The 23905-nt window shown below is 33.9% G+C and overlaps 1 protein-coding gene across 2 annotated transcripts in view; it reads left to right on the forward strand.

Annotated features, from left to right (window-relative positions):
- The window catches only part of Letm1 (Leucine zipper and EF-hand containing transmembrane protein 1), a 97775-nt gene that overhangs the window by 56774 nt on the left and 17096 nt on the right, over positions 1-23905 (forward strand). The window contains exons 3-10 of one of the 2 annotated variants that reach the window (XM_067130598.1): positions 5893-6036; positions 12654-12791; positions 13200-13403; positions 16654-16902; positions 18244-18420; positions 20709-20879; positions 21635-21754; positions 21986-22132. In XM_067130598.1, the coding sequence (XP_066986699.1) occupies positions 5893-6036; positions 12654-12791; positions 13200-13403; positions 16654-16902; positions 18244-18420; positions 20709-20879; positions 21635-21754; positions 21986-22132 (1350 nt within the window). The remainder of the gene's footprint in view (positions 1-5892; positions 6037-12653; positions 12792-13199; positions 13404-16653; positions 16903-18243; positions 18421-20708; positions 20880-21634; positions 21755-21985; positions 22133-23905) is intronic. The other variant, XM_067130604.1, reaches the window with a different exon arrangement.

A 23905-nucleotide genomic window follows, 5' to 3' on the forward strand; every position in this document is an offset into this window, starting at 1 on the left:
ATACTCAAGGCCACTGTGGATATTGAAGTTAGGCTCGCTGTTATCTGGCTGCTGTAACCCATTTTACAGTCACGCCTGTAGCCTACACAGGACTGGTTGGCCCCTATGACCTGTTTATTCCACTCGATTTAGTTTCTTTACATTGGTCATGAGTTTCTTTCCCATACAGTATCATTTTTGATGTATCGACTGTGTATATCATGTTAATATTTGGCATGATTATATTTATTTATTTATTTATTTCTTGACTTTTTTTCCTGCTGGTTGGGCTCTTCGCCAAGTCGTGGACTGTCCTTGTCCAGTTCCACCCGAAACTGTTTCTCTATTTCTTGAACGTTCGTTTTTGGGGACATGGGATACTATTTCCTTCGTATGATCCGATAGGACGCTCTGTTTAGACTCTTACGTGTAAACCAAGGTCTGTACGTATTCACTAGACCTTGGTGTAAACAAGGTTAAACTTTAACACTCGTGTGTGTGTGTGTGTGTGTGTGTGTGTGTGTGTGTGTGTGTGTGTGTGAGAGAGAGAGAGAGAGAGAGAGAGAGAGAGAATCTTTTTCTGCGTTTATGTCGTAGGAAGTTTACCTCTGAAGTTGAACTAAAATAATATATTGAGTGAGTTATTTATTGTGTATGCGCGACCATACTCTTATGTTTGATTTGTTGGATAATGGTTCTTACCTATCTTTGTTAATGTATTGACCCAGCTGCTGAAAGGGTTATCTCAGTTATTTAATTGCTTATAGAATATTGTGGGTTTAAAAGTTAGCAGTCCTTGAAAATGAGGATCTTTTTTTTGAGATATCCATAACAAACCAAACAGCGTTAGGAACGATAGTCCTAATTGATATGCCAAAGACCTGTTCCATCTACATCGGCCTAATGTAGAACGTCAAGTATTGACGCTGGACGGGAAGCCAACAGTGATTCCCTAACGTTCGATATTTTAAGGCGCCTCTCGGTCTTATGGATGGTTGGGGGAGGGGAGGCTGTTTAAAGCTAGGAATCCTAACGTTTGATTATTGGCCGCCATAGTAATGCTTGCTAAAGTAATTATTTTGTGTTCATTATACGTATTCCTTGGTTGACAACGACAGAGCGGACTTTGTTGTATTCTTCATGGTTGTGTGCAGGTTTCAGAACAGGGACTACTAAGTCTTACTTATACAGTTTAATTAACCTAATAGTGGTACTGCTTTTGTTGTCATTGTTATTGTTTTATCGACAACGCATACACAACGCTCTGAAAGACAAAGCTAGGAAGAGGAAAAACTAGTACTACCAGTGTTTGTTGGTTAGTTGCCTGTTGCTATTTTTAGAGTGGGATTTTAAGCTCGGTAGCGAAACTATTTTTATATAGTACACATTACTTTCTGGTACTCCAGTGCAATAATGATTGAAGATGTATGTTGGTGGAGAATGACGATCATAACTTACAAAAATTTGAGCGTCGTTTTTGAACATGATTATAACAGGAAATCTTCCTGTATAACAAAAATTTATAGTAATTTATTAATAGCGGTAAAATAGTATTTAATTAAATGTCTTTATATAATCTTTTAACCAATTTGTTGAATTTTCATTTCCAAAGATTGATAGTTTACCTGCTGTTATTTGAATTATTTTCATTAATGTGTGTTCGCTACTCATGTGCTGGTCATCATATCAAAGTGTATATTTTCTAAATGTCATTTCTCTTTTTAATTCAAAACGGTTAGTTAGACTAAACCTATTTTCTACTCTGCTTTTATTTAGTAACTATCATTCAGTTTATAAGATTCTCGTTTGTATATAGTGGTTGTCAACTCTCATAACTCTCCCCCACTCACCTTTTCATTTATACGTTTAATATGAGTGAACTGGAGTGTGTGTGCTGGTGTTGGATGCAGCTGGAACAGCGCCAGTGACAATAGTTGTCCTTAATCAGGTGGTCAGGCAGTGTTTTTCAACGTGGGGCTACGGTCTTCCGTTAGTCTAAGGTTTTTTGTGTGAGGTAAACTTCCCTAATATGCTCTAGATTTTTTTTATTTAGAAAATTTGTAGCTGTATGGGATTCTGCCATATTCTTTTATTTTTTTTACTTGTATATTCTGTGACATTGAAGTTGCCTGTTAAAAATTTTGGTCATTTGCTAATGCTGTAAGTGAATGGATAAGTACAATAATGTTATCAGTTATGACTTTGCTCAGTGTTCTCCTTGGTTGAAGAACTTATGGGTTTTATGTCGCAAACATCATAATAGGATCAGACATATCATCACTTGGCCTTCATGATGTTCCAGAATTGGAAAACAAAGACTTCAGTAGAGCAATCTGTTGATTACAAGAAATGAAAACAATGACTTTTGTTGGTGCAAAGCACTTCTCATTTATGTAAGTATACTAACTGACCAACCCGGCGCTGCCCAGGAGAACTTTGAAAAACTCAGAAAAATTTTCCTTCATCCCCTTTGAATTGTTTTGTCGTGAAAATATGTGTTAAATCATTGAAAATATTTTTCTTTCCTTTGATTAATAATTCTCTCCTGAATTCATTACTTTAAATAAACTTGATATATACATGTATACATATATCCTGGCACTTATCTGATTAAAATCAAGAGAGAGAGAGAGAGAGAGAGAGAGAGAGAGAGAGAGAGAGAGAGAGAGAGAGAGAGAGAGAGAGAGAGACCTGCAGTGGCAAACATTCTCGGTTTTTTTCTAGTATGAATTGGTGTTTAACCCCATTCATAAAGGGAATTTATAAATGAGAAAGAGAGATGAAGAGAGAGAAAGAGATTGCAAGCATGAATTTACTTGCAATAGTTGAAAACCTCATAGATGAATTCCGCTCCAGATTGTTTGAGTGATGACTTGAGAGAGAACGTTTGGTAGAGGTGGTGTGGTGAAGTTGGTGTGTGTGGTGGTGGTATTGCCTAACTACACGATTAATTCCAGACATCATTTAAACCGACTTTATAAGGAATACATCACTGTAACATCACGAAACAGTCACTATAGCGAGTTCCAAAGGTAAAAACAAAGAAGAAACGAATGAATTAATGAGGAAATTCGCATTTGAATGAATAAAAAAAGGAACTATCATACATGTTGACATCGTTCTTAGCCACCAGCTTCTTAAGTTAGTGTCCATTGGATATATAAATAATGAATTATTATCAAAATTGTAATTTCAGACACCGTAAAAAGAGCTGCAACTGTTTTGGTTTCCTGTACCTGTTAACGAAAGTGTTCCAGTTTCCTTTGACGTTTCTGAGGGAAAGTGTAGGCCGAAGTGTGAATGGTCTAATATAGAAATTGTCGATAAATGGTGATTTTTTTAGTGGATTAAGTACTCCAAAGTTGTGCCCATAACTATGAAGTTTTTTTTTGTGTGCAGATTAAGTAGTTAGATATGATGGGGGTAATACTGCAGGGTTCTTAAGAATTTGTATTTTATTGTCAAGGTATGATTAAGATATGTTTGGTTTAAAATGAACACTGAAAAAAAAGTAATTTCATTGCGAGAAATTTTTTAATGAGGGGTTACCTGTCACAGAAGCATTTGGTGTGTTACTTTTTTCCGTGGCGAGGATTGTAAACCACATTTAAACCGATATAGGTTTTCAGTGTTGGTTTTGTTGAGGTAATAAACAATTGTGATAATAATTATCATAAATTATGATGAGATTTCAAGTAAATTCTGGTCCAAAATTGATGTTATAGGGTTTTGGATTTATTGTATAGGTTAGTCATATGTCTGGCAGCACCGGGGAAAAAAGATGGAGTGTCAGGTGAAAAATGAGAATGAATCCAGAAAACAGAAGGAAAAGTTGACGTAGAGACGATTATTGCATTTGTTTTGTCTGTGTTGTGTCTGTCACGATGATTTTGAGTTTTGAACCATTCTGGGATGACATAGAGGCCTTGTGCAAAATTTTGTCTGGGTCTGTCAATCAGTTTGGGTTTCTATAGTGGACGAACATATACAAACATTCACTTTTATATACATTGTATATTATATAATGAGTAAAAAGCCACAATAATGTAAATGATACTGTATTTTTCAAAATACAAAAAGGGTAAAACAGGGGAGCTTTCGACCGTTTGCACAACGGTCCTCTTCAGCCAGCTGAATAAAAATACTTGTTTATCTTAAAAAGACAAATTGAAAAGAATTTTTGTGACAGTCCAGGAAAACATCGAACAATCTTTCAGCATGAATATAGCCATTATGTAATGACTGTTTCCCCGTATCTGTGGGCCAACCGGTGTGATCTTCTTAACGGCTGTCGCTCGATCGTACAGTGCGCATTACTAGTGACTAGGTGATTCATGGATGGTGAACGACTTTCAGCATCGGTACCTGTTGTTTCTGTGACAGCTGCCACTTCGACAGCCTGTGCGGGGAGAGATGAGGGAGACACAACGTCAGGGGCCTCGAGAAGCTGCTTGAAATTTAAATTTACAGAATGTACGGACAGCTACTTTTGAAAACCAGCTCCCCCCCCCCACTCCGTACAACGAAAACATCCAAAAAGCCACCGAACAACTCAGGTCTAACAATCCCTTCATTTTCCAATATCCCAAATCCTTTGGGAGCTCGCTCATTAACGTATACTTAAATAACACAGGGAAGAAGCCGGAGTTTACAAGATACCGTGTAGCAATTGTAATGACATTTACGTCGGGAGACAGGTAGATCGCTTTAAAGAATAACAGAGCACAAAAGATCAGTGCGTTACGCCGGAGAGTTCGGGATTTTCCTACTTATCAGAAATACAGGCCATATCATAAACTGGAGTGGGGGGGAGCTGGTTTTCAAAAGTAGCCGTCCTTACAAAAGAAAGATGCTGGAATCTGCTATCATCAATCAAACCAACAATATAAACTTGTCAGGAGGACATTGGAAATCGGACGACATTGACGCTTTAATCCTCAGACCGCTTCTGAAGAAGGTGTTCCAGGGCACACGACCACCAGAATCGTCGGCAAACGGGGGTTAATGGGCCGAAAACTGCTAGGGAACAGTTTACTTTCCTCCTTCTTAGGAACGGTCACCTGCATACCATCGGAGACTTAATGCCACCCCTATATATGCTTTGTATATATACCCTTGTAACATTTCATCTGTCCATATTTTTCCAGTGAACAGGGGCACAGAAGGAAGTGCCCGAAATATATGGTTGCAATGTTCAAGTAGTGTTTTATGGGCCTTTTTATCTTCATATATATATATATATATATATATATATATATATATATATATATATATATATATATATATATATATATATATATATAGTAGTGTGTGTGTGTGTGTGTGTGTGTGTGTGTGTGTGTGTGTGTGTGTGTGTGTGTGTGTGTGTGTAATATATATATATATATATATATATATATAAAATATATTATATATATATAATATATATTATATATATATATAATATGTATACAGTATATATATTGGATATTCAAAGGATAATTGAATTGGTGGTTAAGTTGTAGGCCTGTATGCATATGTGACCTGATATATTTTTTATTGCAGTGTTATTTCATTTGTTAGATGATGTTGAGGGTCCTTTTATTTATTCCCGTACTGATTAATACATGGAGTTTTGCAATGTTATTTTAAGTTATTAAATATTGTATATGTTGTATGTAAAGTAAAAGATTTAGTTTCCAGCTTTAGGTTAAAGTTACTTTAGGAACGGTTCATCTACGACCATGAAAAATTGAGTTTGTGTTGTATATTGGCTTCAAAAAGTAATTTGTGTTATATTTTCAGATTTATCTGATATTAATTGCTGTTTATACTTTGTTTTTAATTATCCTTTATACTATATTATTTGCTTTTTATTTAAAACTAAGTAGATGTTTCTGGTCATGCTTATATATATCTTTTGGTATTTTGCAGTTGGTGCGAACGACAGCTGACCTGTTTCGCCTGTTGCCCTTCTCCGTTTTTATCATTGTACCTTTCATGGAATTTCTGCTTCCTGTCGCACTCAAGCTTTTTCCTGGTATGCTTCCTTCCACCTTCGAAACAGCAAACGAAAAGGTAAATTTTTTTGGCAATTGTTTTAATTTCCTGAAGCAGTTTCCCAAATGATCTCAGCTACTTTCCAAATGCTAGGAGTTGTATGAAACATGATATACCATTCATATTCATCAATATGTCCTGAGAGTGTTTTGAGTGTAAGTAGGGTTGATGCTGTTGGCTCTGTGTTTCTCAATACTGTTTTGCTTGGTAATCTTTTTGTCTAAGTTTAGAAGAGTTTAGAATAAGGTAATTGAATAGGCACTTCTTACACAACATTCCCAAATGCACTTGACTAGTGTTGAATACATTATTACCAGATTTTTAAGGCATTGAAAATTGAATGTAAACCTTAGATTTTTTAAGTACTTAGTATTTGCAAGTATTGTCAGATAAATAGTTGAGAGATTAGTGAAAGTTTTAATACTAGTGAGCAGTAGTTTTGAAGGTGGTATTAGAGGTTCTTCTAATTAGGTGTAGTTCATACAACCAAAAAAATTTGGGTTAACCACTTTTCAGTACTACTGTTAGTCACTGTAGATGTGAAGTACTGTACAGTATTGAGCTCTTAGGAATTTTTTTTATTCTTATATATTGGAAACTATTGGAAAATGAGTGGCATAAACTCTAATCTCTCTTCAAAAAAGGTGATACTAATATTTTGTATATACAGGGCATTTTTAAAATTATTGAAGACTATTTAAAGTATTTTTTTTTATAAACAGTAGCTTTTTATAAAATGGTATTCAACCCTTTCTGGTATTTGTGTGATGGGAATAGTATTGCTCTGCATTTCATTCTTAATAAATGGGGTATCTTGAATGTGTACTCTGAAACCATAAGTAACAGAAGTTGTGCTTTATGTGTAAGTATTGCACTTAGGTTTATTTTATCCAGTATGCAGTATCGTGATCAGATGTGCAGTATAATCACATTTTGGGCTCCATATGATTTTGAAATTTGATATCTTGATTAGTGTTAATTGTGAAGTGATTATGGAAATCCCATCAGGTAATTCACTAGCTTTGTGGGAAGAGTTATTAATGCAGAACACACTGTGGCTGACATGTCTTATTATTTAAAATTTTTTGAATCTCCCTCCCCCTTTGTTTGTGTGCAGCCCGTTTGGATTTGAAGTTTTAATAGGGAAATCGAGCAGTATTAAAGATCAAGTGAAGTAACCTTGAATTCCTTTTGTAACTCACAAGTACAGGTATATCCCAAAATATTTTAGATATCTGATTACCGTATACAGTAAACCCCCATATTCATGGGGGATGCGTACCAGACACCCCCCATGAATAGCTAAAACCAGTGAATACTTAGAACCCTTCTAAAAACACTTAGAACTGCCTATTGTGATAGTTCAAACACATACAAAACAAACTAAAAATGCTTATACAGGTATTATCCTACTTACGATGGGGTTAGGTTCCAAAAAAAACCATCATTTGTTGGAAAAAACTTAATACCAAACGTATCTCGAACATAGCCTAACCTGCACTAGGGTATTCGGTCCCATGTTCTGTATACATATATGGTAGCCTAGCCTACACTATAAAATATACTCTTTACATACGCCGTATAGTAATTATTGATGTCAGCTAATTCTGGAGGTTCATGCAAAGTGACTTATGATAATTCAATACAAAGAGAAATTGAATAACAAACAAGAATTAGCTTGGCCCACACTATGGTATATTGTATACATACTCGGTAGTGTAGCCTACATTGTACTATACTCTCTATTCGCATATCGTATTATACAAACGTCAACATAACGAATATGCATCTTTTTCTTGGATCTTTTAAAATGTTATGCCTTAATTCAGTGTATCCAATAATATTGTATATATTCTTATACCGTATTGCTTTTGTATTATAAATTGCGATCATAGCTATCATCAATGTTTTGGTTTGGAAATGTTTACACGGTGTTTATTTCACTGCATTTAACACAGTTCAGAGCGCTTTTCTTGCTTCTAAGAAGTTTGCGTAAACGAATCTCTAGAGTCTGGATACATTATTTATAAGGGCAAAGTTACTTTTCGTTATACGAAATGTTTTTAAGTCGAAATATAACTGAAATACGTCTCGTTGTGAAATTAATTTATGTATTATTTTTGTTAATAGATGACAATTGATGATGGCCGTTTGGGGGCATTTGTTTTGTGTAGAAAAAATTCAAGATTCCGTTCACAATTTTCACTTGATTTCATCATAATACGAACTTTACGTGTTTATTGTTTATCAGCGTAAAAATAACAATATTGTGTTCTTTCATGCTCAGTAGTTTTGATTAAAATACTTCCTCTCCCATTTTAATTACGATTGAATTTCATCCATGTTGTCGATGCATGATAATTTACAGTATAGTCGTTAGCAGCTTGAACATTGTTTTCCCAGCTTCAGCTACAACTTGCAGCTTAAATGTAGCAGTATATTTCCTTGACGATCTTTTATCCATACTGAATAAGGGTATAATGTAAAAATATATCAGTCCTATTCTCCTTAACGTCATTTGTGCTATAACCTACAGGAATTGTTTATTACCGTACGATGTTTGAAATATAGGTAAACGGCTGTTGTTATCCGATTGGATTATAAGCAAAACAACAGTTTCTTGCTCGGTTGTTTATAGCTGTACACATTTACGCAAGAGTATAATGTTACTAACAATACTTTTATCATTTTCTTTTACTTTGTTAACTAGATGGGATTAAGAGATGGAGAAAAAGTTGCCTATTGTAATTTGGTCTCTCTCACTGCCTGATTACGCTGCTGCCTGCACCTGCGTGAAATTTTAAAATATTTTGTAAATAATATTGTCGTATCTGTATTAAATTGCTTACCCCGTTGCAAAATCGAATTATCGTAACTCGAGTGTTACCTGAGTATTTTACCAGTTTTATTACAAAAAGTGCATTTAGTCATGAAAAGGAGATGAAAATCCAGTATTTAGTGAATATTTCTCTTTGAAAAATACCGCGAAGGGGCGAATGTTCCGCAAATAATGGGTAGATAAGTTCCAAGGAGAAATCCGTGAATATGTGAGTCCGCGAATCGTGAGAACGCGAATATGGGGGGTTTTCTGTAATTCTGCATATAAGATGACCTTTATATAAAAAATTGGGGGTCGTCTTATACTACCCTTCTAAAAATCAAACCTTGAATTTTAAGTGATGTTTATCGGTAGGCTAGCCTCGGCCTCGGTGTGATAACCACTGACAGACATGAAAAGATTCACGTTATGAAATAAACTGATAATAATGAAACTATATTTACCTTATATATTATTGGCATATCTGTGTAATAAATAGCCCATTCGAGGAATAATTCCATATCAATGAAATCAACTTTTATCTATGCAAGGCCAGCTGACGAAATGTAAACATAGAGTTACAGTTGTGCTCATAGCAACTTTTATCTTTTGGTAACATAGTGTAATTACGGTAGTAATAACATTTAGGATAACATAATATTCATTTTTCATTACAAATTCAGGCTGTTTGCAACTGTTTAGAGCAATTCAGTCATACGAACGATAATTATGTACGATAATTATCATACTTTATTGTATTGTTGTTAGGGGTTGCTTGTGATTGGCGATGAAACGTAAATAAAACGTTTCCCTTTTAGGCGATGTGTGTAGGAAAAACATGACATAGAATCGACTTTATTTTGTTTACCGTATATACTCGTTAACGCGCGATCTCGTGCATCGTGCGACCCCCAAATTTTTACCCACAAAAAATTATTTTATCATGTATCTGGTGTATCATGCAAGCTCCTTTTTTGAGAGACCAGATTACTACGGACTAACCTCTTTTACTCCATCTCTTTATCCCATCTTTTAATTGAATATTTTAAAAAAGTAAAAGTGAATAATAAAAGTATCGTTAGTTCCCTTATACTCGTTGAGTAAATGAGTGCAGCCATAAACAACTGAACGAGAAACAACTGTTTTGCTATGAACATGGTCTAGGCCATGGCTATGAACAACCAAATCGGATAACAACAGCGGTTTTGCTTGCATTTTCACCATCGTACGATAGTAAACAATTGCTGTAGTTATGTTACAAATGATGATAAGTAGAATGGGACTGATATATGTTTTACATTATACCCTTATTTGCTATGGAGAAAAGATCGCAAGGAAATATACTGCTAAATTTAAGCTGCAAGTTGTAGCTGAAGCTGAGAAAACAATGTTCAAGCATTAATGACTATAAATTATTGTGTATCAGCAACATGGATGAAACTCCTAAACTTCGATATGCCATCAAACTCGACCGTAAATAATATTGGAAAGAAAAGTATTTTAATCAAAACTAATGGGCATGAAAGAACACATTTTACTGTTGTTTTAAAGTGCATGGCAAATGGGACGAAACTTTCCCCATGGTTATCTTTAAATGGAAATTGAATTGATGCTGAAACAAAAATTTCTGGAATGTATCTTTGTCCAAGTTCACGAAAACCTAAACAGTGCAAATGGCACATGATCGTATTTTATAATACAATTAGTAATATGCGAATACGTACAATATTACTGGATACAGTGAAGTAAAGCATAACTTGTTAATGATCCATGGAAAAGATGCATGTTCATTATGTTTGTATTTTATAATTGATTATATATATGTTAGTTTTATAAGTATTTTATTTTTATTTTCTGCATTAGTGAAATGGTATGGGTGTTACAAAATGTATAAAAAGTGATACGGAAAAGCATGCTTGAAGGGGATGCTATAGGTTTTCATGTACTAAAAGATTTACAGGTAATAGAATATTAGGACAAAAGGAGTTAAAAGAATATAGATCAGCGGTAGGACAGTTGCATTGGGTATCACTACATACCATGCCAGAAATATCATATGATATTAGTGAATTAAGTAAAGCTTTTAAAGAAGGAACGACTCAAGATATGAGAAAGCTGATTATTTTTAAAATAGTTTTTCATTTTACTGTAATTTTCCATTAACGTATCTTTTAGATACACTTCATCTAGTTTGGATAGGATTATCTCTGAACCCTCTTTGTCCTTAAGTTCACCTCTATCTATTCCTTCTGTCACTTCTAAAGCTTTCCCTTTTAAGCTCGTTCTTATCTCTATTCCTGGATATTTCACTTCTCCACGCACCACAAGCCAATCTTTGACTTGTCCCCTCCATCCTTTATAATTGCCCTGTGTCCTACTAAATCTCGGAACAGTCTCTTCTCCGTTTCACCTCCCAAAGTTTACCATCAGATCCGTCCATTTTTAACCAACCATGCTCTGCTAACACTTGAACGTTTTTCTAGCCTAACTCGTCCAAAAATGCTTCAGTTATGAGATCCCCACCTGTTCACGTTGTTCTTTTATTATACAATCCAGCTTACGACTACAAAAACCACAAAGCAGACTTACTGTACAAACCAAAATTATCAACCTAACCAGAGAGCTCTTTCTACTGCACTACACTGACTCTGCCTTTTCATACCTAATTATAAAATCTCTCATCATTTCACTAGATTCTCTTTCTGTTTTAAAATAGTTTTTCATTTTACTGTAATTTTCCATTAACATATCTTTTAGATACACTTCATCTAGTTTGGATAGGATTATCTTTGAACCCTCTGTATCCGTAAGTTCATCTCTTATCTATTCCTTCTGTTACTTCTAAAGCTTTCCTTTTAAGCTCATTCTTATCTCTATCTCTGGATATTTCAGTAATACAATACTAATATGTGAATATTACATAGGCTAATTTTATATTTCGTGTATGATGCGACCCCCTTAAAATTAACTTCAAAATTAGATACTGAAAAGTCGCATGATACGTGAGTATATACGTTATTTTGAATTTCCAAGGGTACAGTAAGTAAAACAGCATTTGTAATAACATCATCTTTACATAACCAATATTTCATAAGATACCTGTTGTTACAAAAGCTAGCCTATACACAGATGGTTTTGCCATTTATCAGTCGCCTTATACTATAGATATGAGATAAATTCATGAAAATTTGTCAATTTTTTTTACCTTTTCTTATCTAAAGGTCGTCTTATACACAAAAATTTAGTGTTTTAATTTCAGAATGAAAAAAAACTATCTTATTGTATTGTAATAGCTGACAGACTTAAATCACACCCAGACTTACAATAAGCTTCATTTGCATAGAGCAAATTTAGGTAGCCCTTAGGAAGTTGAAGTTTGTGTGAGTGATGTCAACATCTAAACATTCAAGGACAACCGGACCCGAATATTTTTGTTAAAAACTATTAGATTTGTTAATGATCACCTGTAATTTACAATATTATGAAATACTTTTGGTTATATAGGTACTGTTTATGTTGTTTGTCTAAGCCACGGCTGATCTGAACATGGGTTTGGTATCTTTCATGAGAGAATCTGCTGTTATAAAATTTGTAAAGTCATGACAGGCCTTCTATATAGAACTACAAAATATTTTCTCCCTACTGCAGTTAAAATCGATCATTCTTATTAATTTTTCTGAATTCTATTATAGCCATTAGTTTTATTACCATATGTAGTATATATGGTTTTTCTTACATTGTTGTAACTATCAAAGAACATGAAGCATTGTATTGAAAAATTAATAAAGTTTTTCCCCATGATGTCTGAACTTTACAGGAGGCAAAGATGAAGAAGATGTTAAAATCAAAATTGGAGATGGCAAAATTCTTGCAGCAGACCTTAGACAACATGGCTGTTCAAGCAAAGGGACACAGCTCTGAAAGTGCCAAAGAATTTGTTCAATTCTTTGAGAAGGCAAGTGTTTTTATGATGTAGGAAGCATTGGCTTCTGGGTACCTTTGTTCCTGCTTCTTGAGAATTCACCAGAACACTTAACCACTATTTAGTCCATCACTTACACAGTATTTTCATCTATGCATTATGGAGGTTTTAATAATTCATTTAATTGCCTTTCCCAGTGTTTCAGTACACAGCATATTTTTTTTATTCTAGATTTTTAGACTCATATTTTCCTTACTTTTTATTTTCTGTTAATGGTTATTGTGGTTAACATTTATGAATTCTACATCAGTTTCATTATCCAAAAGAAATTTCCATGTCTGACTGCCATTTTGGGCTTATATCTTACTGACTTATCAGGCAGTGCTTGAAAAGTGCAAGATAGGCTCCAGTATGCCAATTTATGATAATTTTGACTTGCAGGTCCAGAAAACTGGTGAAGAAGTCAGTAACGAGGAAATATTAAAGTTCAGCAAGCTTTTTGAAGATGAAATCACTTTGGATTCTCTTTCAAGACCACAGTTAGTGGCCTTGTGTCAGTTACTGGAAATGCAACCATTTGGTACAAACAACTTCTTGAGGTTCCAGCTACGTATGAAGTTACGAACTTTAGCTGCAGATGATAAGGTGATTTTTGATAAGCATTTATTTTTGGCTAAGATAGTTGATGAGAAAGACTTTTGATAAGTACTGTAATATCTGTGATTAGATTGAAATTTATGTTAATGTTACCATCCCCTGAATATTTTCATTCTTTTTACTTTAATTGCTTTTTAATTATTTTGACATTTGATCGTTCCCCTCGAATGATTTCGTAATGGTTTCTCATCCCTTGATTTCTCTTTCTGTAAGCATATTATTTGTTACCTGTGTTGTTTTGCAGTAATTGTGAGTTGACTCACTTGTGTGTATCCTTGAGTTATAGTTCTGCCATTAATTTATGTATAACTGTAGTGTTATGCATGTGGTGGAGATGATATTTTTATGCATTGTACAGATATTTTATCTTTAGTAGTTACAGAAGGGTGTTATATTCATGAGAGAATCACCTGCATTCTTGTTTCCAAAAATATGTTAATAGAGACAAGAAAAAGTACTTTAGGAATAATTGTAAGATACGAAAATTGAGAGAGATGTCAGTCATAATCAGATCTCATTCTCTTTTTGAGAGAGATGTCAGTCATAATCAGATCTCATTCTCTTTTTTTTTTTTTTCTCCTTAAGCATACTTTACTAGTGACCATTATATTTGTATGGGTACAAAATAGACCTGCCAGCATACAGCAAAAAAAGGAAAAGAATAAGCTGATGAATAATAAATTTAAGAGACAAAGTACAAATACCACTAAAAATGTACTATAAAAATGCAAACTGGTGATACAAAGTCCAGAGATGCAGACCAAAATGCAAGTACTAATGTATAAATAAAATACTTCAGGCCTTGACCTAGTATTTTAATCAAATCCTTTGGGCCAGCCCTATGAGAGCTGAAAGTCAGCTCAGTGGTCTGGTTCAACTGCTTTAATAATAATAATAACTACATGATTGACAAACGAGCTGAAAGTCAACTAAAGCAACAGGGAATTAGTTAAGTTAGGGAGACTTCTGAAAAACACTTAACCAAGAAATATTCATAATTTTATAGTGAAAACCCAGAGTTAGAAGAAAACAGCAGACACTAACCTTGAAAGAGGACTGTCTACCTTTTCACTTGTAACTGGTTAGTACTGAACAGTACCAAATACCAAAATTGCCCCCCTAAATGAAAAAAATGGAGAAAATTTAGCACCACACGTATGAAAGCAGTGCTCCCTCTTAAACTAGAAATTCTTACAATAGATGTTCCCTAATAATTACATCCAATAAGGCAGGGGGAACCTTTAGCTGATGATCATCTCTGTATGAAATTGTTTCACTTGAAATCTATCTCTTAAAAGATCAATACAGAAATGAAAGAAATGGGGGAAAGATCCATTGATTTGATGATTAAATGATTAAATAAAAGTGGTCTTTAGAGAAACAGCCAAGAAAGTAAAGGGATCATGCTGAACTACTGGGAACTCAATGATCCACATTTACTTGCACAGAGCTACCTTTTGATTATTGCTTTTCTTTAGTTTTGTTAAACAGACCTGGGGTTTCATTGGCCGTGATGAGTTTGTGGTGGCATTTAAATTATTGATCTTGGAAGTAAATTTCTTGGAGTTATGCATGTATGTATGTATGTAATTAGATTTGTACATTTTTGTTTGAAGTATACTTTAAGTTCTGGTTATGGGAAAAATAAAATCTAGAGACCAAACATTTTGGAATTTTAAAAATTTGTTAGCACTTCAAGTAAAGATACTTATGTTACAAGGATAAGGTCACATTAATCATATACTGTAGAGAATGAAAAATGGTGAACGGTAGTCCAATCCAGAAAGTTGAAAGTTTTCATTATCTTACCATGGCAGCTAAGTTACCACTCTATGTCCAGTTTGATTTACAGTATAGGAGACATTTCTTTGTAATTTTAGAATGGACAAATATACAGGCAGCAGTGATGAATATTGTCCACTATTCATTTTTAAAATTTTTACAGTGCCCTTCTGAGGACCAACATATTTTTACTTGAGCTGATCCATTTTATTTGAATCCCTAAATATTTACGTTGTATTCTGATGTATCATAATAGATAGGTTATTTTTTTATCATAATTCCTAGATTATTATATACAGGTATGTGATATCAGAATATCATTGTGTATGGTGATTACTTGACAGTAGATAAGTGACAGGTGAAGTTGGGAAAGCTGAATGTTATCAGCCAGTGGCCCTGAGTTCCTCCCTCATTTTCTACTTGATGCTCTAGGCCTGTGGAACATACTTCCATAATTGTATGTATGTTGGAGGGCATAAGTCTTATTTGTTGTCTGAAACTCAAAACCAAATGAAGTAAATGTGTTCTTCTTTATTGCCTCCCTATTTGGTCATTCCAGTAGTGTTGACAAATGTTGTATGATATAATTTTGTACATAGAATTGCATAGACTTTTGATCTGCTCATTGCCAGGTTATATGATATTGAAATCCTGAGACTTCTTGGAATTAACTAGAGCAATCCATATAACACAAACAGAACTATAGTATGCATTTGTAGGCTTGTATTATTATTAAGAAACTGCTGTATTTTGAGAGCACTGAATCATTTTTCTTAAACTCTCATGCTTATTTTATGAATTTTTTTTAAAAGTTAAATCACAGAGGTTAAAGAGCTAGGTGGGGAAGACAAAAGGAACAGTGAAAAGTAAGATGTAGTAAGTGCTATGTCTGTTATTTTAATGGATACTACAAAGAACTTTTGTCATGTCTACAGTGCACATGTGGTGCACTGAAGGTAGCACCTATTCCTTCGGGATGTAGGCATTGTCAAGCGATTCAGTTTATTTCTTGTCCTTAGGGAGGTAGTGCTGTCATTGTACCTTTTGCGGTGCACTGTAGGAATTACTTCAAGTGCTTTGCAGGGTCCCTTGAGTCCCAAGCTGCAACCTCTTTCATTCCTTTTACTATACCTCAGTTCATATTCTCTTTCTTCCATCTTACTTTTCACCCTCTCCCAACAATTGTTTAAATATTTTCAGTGCTGAATGTTCTCACAGGTCCCAGTACTTGAACTCTGGCCTAAATTTTATATTCCTGTTACTACAGTTTATTCTTATGTTTGCTTTACTGTGCATTACTTCAGTTTCCTGGAAAAGTAGGTAAAACTTGGGTTAGAGTTGAAATGCTGTGCTTGCGTAGTGAGTACTGTTATATTGAAAAACACTGATCAACTAATTACCTCATGAAAGTAGCATGTAAAGATATCTTTTTTTTTTTTTTTTTTTTTTTTTACAGATTATTCAGGTTGAAGGCATTGATTCCATGGCAGTTTGGGAGCTACAGCAGGCATGTCGTGCTCGAGGGATGAGAGCTTATGGTTTGTCCAAAGAACGTCTTCAGTCACAGCTCAATCAGTGGCTGGATTTGAGTTTGAATGAAAAGGTTCCTCCATCATTGCTTCTCCTCTCCCGTACTCTGTACTTGCCAGAGAATGTGAGGCCATCTGATACGCTTGCTGCTACCATCTCAACTTTACCTGAAGAGGTAAAACTTAAAATTTATAAACCAGTATGTGAAAAACATTTTAACATAATAACAACGGGGCACTTGGAATTTGTGGAAAAATTAATTAAGTATAATTTACAACTTTTAAGATGATTACTGTATTATGCAAGTTGGCAAATCATTTGTGAAGCATATGATACCATCATAATTAAAGTCTTGAAATACTGTACGTGGATATTGCTAGTAGGGTACTTGCGAGGTAATATTCCAAGTACTGAATGTTTTTAGAGTTTGATTTTACACATGTCCACTTGCTGTTAGCCAAATCATAAGTGAGTGTGTCATTTTAAATCTAGGATGATTGCATTATGTTCAGGCATGTTATTGTGACCATTGTCATTAATGGAGTATAGTCACTTATGTTTAGCCGATTTATTTTATTACATAATAAGGTATAAAGTTTATCTGTTTAACTTGGGTGAGAAGGCCCTACTTTGTGTGAAAAACAGAAATAATTGCTATGCTCATAAATATTAGTTGCTGTGAAGTTCCGTTTGAGATTTGTGGAACCTTTGCAGGGTACTGTAATAATGTTATAATAACCTTGAATAGTGTTAGCTGGAGGTTACACTTGTTATTTAGTTTAATTTGTTCCAAATTATGATTATAATTTATTATAAACTATGTTTATAATAAATATAACTGCATGTGAACATTTCTAGTTTAGATTTTTTCTAACTTGTGTTTTACTTCTATTTGAATTAAACTATGGTTTTCCCAGTTTTGGCTGTATTTTATTACTGTTTGAATTAAACTATGGTTTTCCCAGTTTTTGTTTAGGATATACTTTCATTTGAAATATATTTTTATATGGCGAGAGTTGCTTTAAAGTGGGAGGCCTCTGCCATTATTGATATTCCCAATTGTGAATGTCAGTTCTTTTACAATATGGTAAATCTTTTGTTATGGGTTAAGGGTCAAAATACTGTAGTTATATTGATGGTATAAGACAACTGACATGGCCTGATTTTTTAAAGGATACATTATTTTACTGAGAAAAGTTCATCATGGGTGTTCCCGTTAACTATAAAAATTTAATTTCAGTCCTGAATGATCCAGGAATATAGAAGAAATTATATTAACATACCTTGCATGCAATATGGCTTTTCATACACAATCCTTAATTATAGAATGGTCTTTGTTTTCGGGGGGATGCCTTATATTCAGGATCTTATTTTAATGTTCATGTTAGCAGATGCACTGTTTCCATATAGAGGGCTTTTGCAGCCTATTTTTGAAATGGTAGCACCTGTGAGAAATTTGATAGCTACCAGTTTATGGTCAGTAACCTAATGTTGTCTCTTCCTTTGGTTATTACAGGTTGCCACAAGAACAAAGGCGGCCATTGGGAAACGTGAAGGCAAGATTGACAATCTGACAAGACTGGAAATCATTAAAGCAGAAGAGAGGAAGATTGCAGAAGACAAGAAGGAACTTGAACGTGTGCTTGAGGATAAGAAGAAACAAGAGCAACTTGTTAAGAAAAAGGCAGAAGAAGTAAGTTGATAAGTTTTGTAATATTGAATCTCTTTATTGAGAATATCAGGAAGGCAGAAGAGAGAAAGTTAAGTTTTGCAAAATTTGTCCTGATGAAAGTGAAGTAGACATTGAGAATGTAGATAGAACACGGTTAGTGCTCATTGAAATAACGTTTTGATGACTACAGAGAACAGAAATTAGTGATAATATCTGAGCTATCAGAAGGAATGTAACTGAAATTTTTTTTATAATAATTGAAGTTCGTCATTTTACCTTTTATTTTATATTTTTCTTGTAGATAAACTAGTTGTAAGTAATGCTCATTTTTACTGCATGTTATTACTTAGAAGTAAACTTAATATAAATATTGATGACTAGGGTATTTATAGGAGAATAAAGCTGTGAAATGTTACCTTACCTAAGTAATGGTCTAGGTGATTGTTATTCATGCAGGTAACAGGGAAATACTATCAACTTATGCTGAATGAGGATTTAGAAAGTGAAAAATGGAAAAGGAAGAGATATTTTAAGAATTAACAAGTGATTTGTAATGTAAACGGAAAGGTATGATGGAAGGGGACAGCAAGAAAAGATTACAAAAATATTTTTAACATTTTGTGTATGCAGAGTATGATCCAAAGGAATCTGTTTTTTTTTTATTTAGATGATTTAAGAATTACCCAAGCATGCATGAAAAAAGTGGTATTTTTTACAATTTGTTGGATATTGTGAAATACAAGTCAGAGAAATGGAGGAGCACAAGGCATGTGTAGTAAAACAAGGGAGTTCCAACATTTTAAAGTAACAAAATCTATTTACATTTTAATGCTTCTTGTCCTTACCTAACTGGAGGATATTTTAGTATACAGTAATGTTTGACATTTTGTTAATTTTTTTCATTTTTTTAAAGTTAGGAATTTAAAGGACATTTCACAGATTGCCAAGGTGGTTCACTGCCTTAGCATACAGTTACAGTTTTGATAGGATTATGCAAGAAGGTTGAACTGATACATTCCCAAAAAATTGTAGTGATTACTACTGAAATAATAATTGTGTATGCTGTATTAGTAAAAAGAGGTACGGTTATGGCATCAGTGACAAAAAAAATGGTTGCATTTATTTGAATTACTAAAATTGAGATAATCATGAGTTAGAAGGATATGTTAGATTTATAAAGATGAAGGCATCAGTAATCCATTGAATTTTAAAATGTTAAGATTAATAAGAAATGTGAGCTATGACTTTGATAACTTGGAAGAAGGAACATGATACAAGACTTTGATCGAAGAATTATATTGGTGCTTATAAGAAGGGTAGTGTACAAAAACTTAATAAATTTCTTGGGAGGTGTTCCATGAAGTATTGTTTTTTGTAACAGAGTTGAGTTCATAACCCTGAGGATTTAATGTTTAATATGTACCGGTAGATGATGGCATTAGATATATTTTTCAAGCATTGTTGGTCATAATCATCTGATCAAAATGCATTTGATGAAATGCTTATGTGACCTAATAACTTCAACCTGCAGGGTATACAAAATATCAGAAACAAATCCTTGAAAGAAAATTTGTCAGAATCAGTATTTTCAGTTTTTCTTATTACATTTTTAAAGATTTGCAATATATTAAATAGCCGTTAGCATAGTCATGAATAACAAACCTGTCAGGTCAGTGCTGTGAGAGTTAAGAATGTTAACTCAGTGGTCTGGTTAAAAGATTTATTGATGTTGATAATAATATAGGTGATTATTTTCAAATTCCTGGTCACATAAAAGAATAAGTGTCATGAGGTGGATATGAGTAAGGGGTTGGCAACAACCAGACAGAAGAAATTATGTATGATTAAAATGTGGTTGAAGGTGAAGTATGGAAATTTTCACAGCTTTAAATATCTAATGAAAGTGAGTTATTGAGGTAGCTGAAGTAGATTGGTGAAGTTTCCATGCCACATCACAAATGAAGGAAAAGAGGTCACCCTTGATGATGGTAAAAAAAACTCCAGAAACTGGCCATGGACATTTTGTTACGGAAGTCAGTAACAGGGTAAAGTAAGTATTGTTATAAGAAGGGAGTGGAATTTTTGTTGTGGCAGGATCGTAGGAAAGGATGACTTGGATGGACAAACAGACTAAGCATGAAGTCTTCATGTGAGGGACCTTAGATGCATATGACAGTTTTTGGAGACAAGACTTGAATAAGAGGGATAACTGACCCCAGGTGGAAGTGAAGCATCTGCAACTAAGGTAGTGTTAACTAAGCTAATGAAGCTTTAATACTATCATCAATTGAGGATGTTTATTTTTTTAGGAATCTCTTCGTCAAGAAGAGGCAATGCAAAAAGCCACTGAAGAAATTCAGGCTGATATCATTGGGTCTGGAGTAGACCTATCCCAAGTGCCAACTCCTTCAGCGAATAAGATTCTCACTGAAGGTGTTCAGGTGACAAAGGCCACTGTATCTGCAACAGGAGAAATAAAGGTAAACTACAGCTCTTGTAGATTTTAGATGTAGTGACTCTGGTACTATGAGTATGGTACAACTGCATCATAAGGTCTTCATATTTTCAAGAAATCCTTAAAGTATTATACTAGCTCTGTTGGGACTTGAAATTCAACAGATGTCACATACTTGTGATTTAAATGGAACCTGAGAACTCTACAAGGCAGAAGTGATGTGCTTTATACCCAAGGAAAATAGTGTGTTTTTGAAGTGAACGGGCAATAGATGATTTATGAATCAAGAAAATGCAATTAATATAAATGTGATGAATGTTTTTCTGGTGACATAAATTAAAAGGTTGTCACAGTCAGATACTGAGGATTGGAATTGAGTCCAGTGTTTGTACTGAATTTGGGGATAGTAAGAAGTTTCTCAGTTCTTTACAATACTTTGGTTTGATGTCAGAGGAGATTGCAAGCCAATTAGTAAAACTTTGAAGACATTAATGTTCTTGCAATAAGAATCCCATGGTTTTTCCTATGCTGAGGTTGTTAATGTTTAATGAATTCATGTGTTGTTCTTGTTAATAGGAATATTTCTGTTTTCTGTTGAATTCAAGTTGTAAAGATTTTGTTTTTCTGTAAATTTTTTTTTAAGTGTCCAGTATTTGATATAATGTTTCTATGTATTTTGTTGAGCTGTTTAGATTGTAGTTTTTCATCGTTGACTGCGTAATTTTTCTTCAGAATTTTTATTACTGTTGTCAATACTGTATAATGCATTACCTCCTACAGAAAATTGACAAAGAAGAATTGGTTGATGAGGCACCTGTAGTAAAGGATAAGGCTGAAGTTTTGTCTGAAGAGCTTCCAAAAAAGACTCAAGAAATTATTGGTCTTAAACCACCAACAGAGGTATGTTGTTTTTCTCTTTTGCACTTTTTTTTCTGGTTGATAAAAAGTAAAGTAGGGAAGGGAGTATATAACATATAGTTTTTACAACAAAACAATTTTATATTTGTATGCTTTCATAATGAGGCTTTTTGTGTTAGTTGTTAAAAAACTAGACTTTGGGCCATTTTGATTGGTTTCTCCATGTACTGTAATTTCCTTGAACCTAAAAAAAAGCATATTGGAACATTTCAGCTGACAAAAGAGGATCTGAAGGATGTTGAAGGAGCCTTGGAAACATTAGGAGTAGAGAAAAAGAAGTTAATGATCGAGGAGAAGGAACTTTCTGAGCTTAAAACGGAATTAGCCGATTACAAAGAGGACATTGAGGACTTTAAAGCAGTAAGCTTTGTTCTGTTATTTCAAGTTTTCTCTTAAAAAGGTAAAAGAAAGGTAACTGAAGAAAAGAGATGCCATATTTTTGCTGTGGGTATGAGAAATTCAGTTAAAGTGAGTTTTCTACATTTTTATTTGATTCAAAAGGCCTTGTAAAAATAGCGGATTGCAACTTTACAACATAGGATAAGAATGTCCAGAATATACTGGCTTTCATATGTTGAGTTATAAAACTAAGAGGTACATGGTAATTGTAACTGCCTAGTATTATAAGCAGCACTTTTAGAAAAAGGCTTATATTGTATTATTGATTAGCTTAGCATTTTGGTGAAATTTTAAAAAATTAGGATTGTATGAAATCAGTTCTTGAGTTATGAACTTAAGGTGATAAAAAAAAAAAAAAACCAGTTCAAAGAATGGAACTTTGTTCAGATGTTGAATGTGTATGATACAAAGGCTACCTGCATGTACTTATTTATCCTCTGCTCGCGTTGACATAATTTCCTATTTCTCTCAAGACTAACTTGGCCAACATTAAGGATAAAATGGTAATCCCTAATTCATGCATTGTGTTCATTACTTCAAATTATGTTTTTGGTAGTCTTGCTTGGTATAGCATTAGTTAGCAAATTTATTTTTTCATGCTGTGAGATAACAGCATGTATCGATGAATAATCAGTTGTGTTGCAATACTGTACATGATGTTGAGGATTTGCTTGCCTAGATTCTTTATGGTGAGATAGTGCTTCTTATTTTGTCTTATAAACATTGACTAGGTTTTAAGAGATCTATTTTCCTACAGTAGGTTCTTTGTAATCACAAATTTTTTCATTGCTTCTTGGCCTTAACAAAATGGCTACAAGCAAAAATGAGAGGAGGTGACAATAGGAACTGGAATTAATAAAAGTTTAATCAGTTATATATAATAATCGGAACATTTAACCCTTAGACTCCAGGCTAATAATTCAGAGTGGTAATGAAATACATATATAAAATTGGTACATGATAATGACTACTGTTATATTTTTTATTGTATATTCAGAAACATGAAACTAGACACTAAGTATGCCAAATTATCTATCCATAGATAGCAAATGCTTTAAGTTTTCAAAGAATGTTCAACTCTCTATCTTAAATTCAGATGGATCAGTATGAAGTGAAATGTTAATAATTTTTGACAAAAAATAAAAATAATTTGGTGTAGGATGGCAAAAATTAATCAAAATTGCTCAATTCATGAGTATTCGTGGTGTTAAAGGAAAAAGAAAATAGGTTAGTTTCTTGTGGTAACTGCCTGTACCTGCAATATTCTTAGTAAACCTTATGGTAATAAAAATCTTTAGGTACACTATCGTTAATGCACCATTTTTTTGAGGATTTATTGGATTACAGTGACTTGTGTACCTAACATTAGGTGATCCAACCTTATTAGGCAGCACATGCATCCAGTCCCTATTCTCATTACTGTTAACATTGTCTATGTCATCATTTTCATCACATGCATCATTGTTAGTGTATTTCCCATAATTGGGTTAGTGGCATCAGTGTACTTCATGTATTTGCATTGCCCCTTTGGCCCCACAGCTGCCCCACTTTCTAGCCTTGTGCTTTTCATCCATTCCTACTTCTTATTTTCATTCTTGCATTCCAATCTCCCTGTCATTTCTTTCTGCAACTGTGGTGTTTTTTCCCAGTTTAGATCCTTGTACTTCATATGTTATTATCTAGATCTCATTATCTTGCTGTCCAACCACTCCAAAACTCTTCATCATCTTGGGT

The sequence above is a fragment of the Macrobrachium rosenbergii genome, chromosome 3 (assembly GCF_040412425.1).
Source record: "Macrobrachium rosenbergii isolate ZJJX-2024 chromosome 3, ASM4041242v1, whole genome shotgun sequence".
NCBI classification, from domain to species: Eukaryota; Metazoa; Arthropoda; class Malacostraca; order Decapoda; family Palaemonidae; genus Macrobrachium; species Macrobrachium rosenbergii.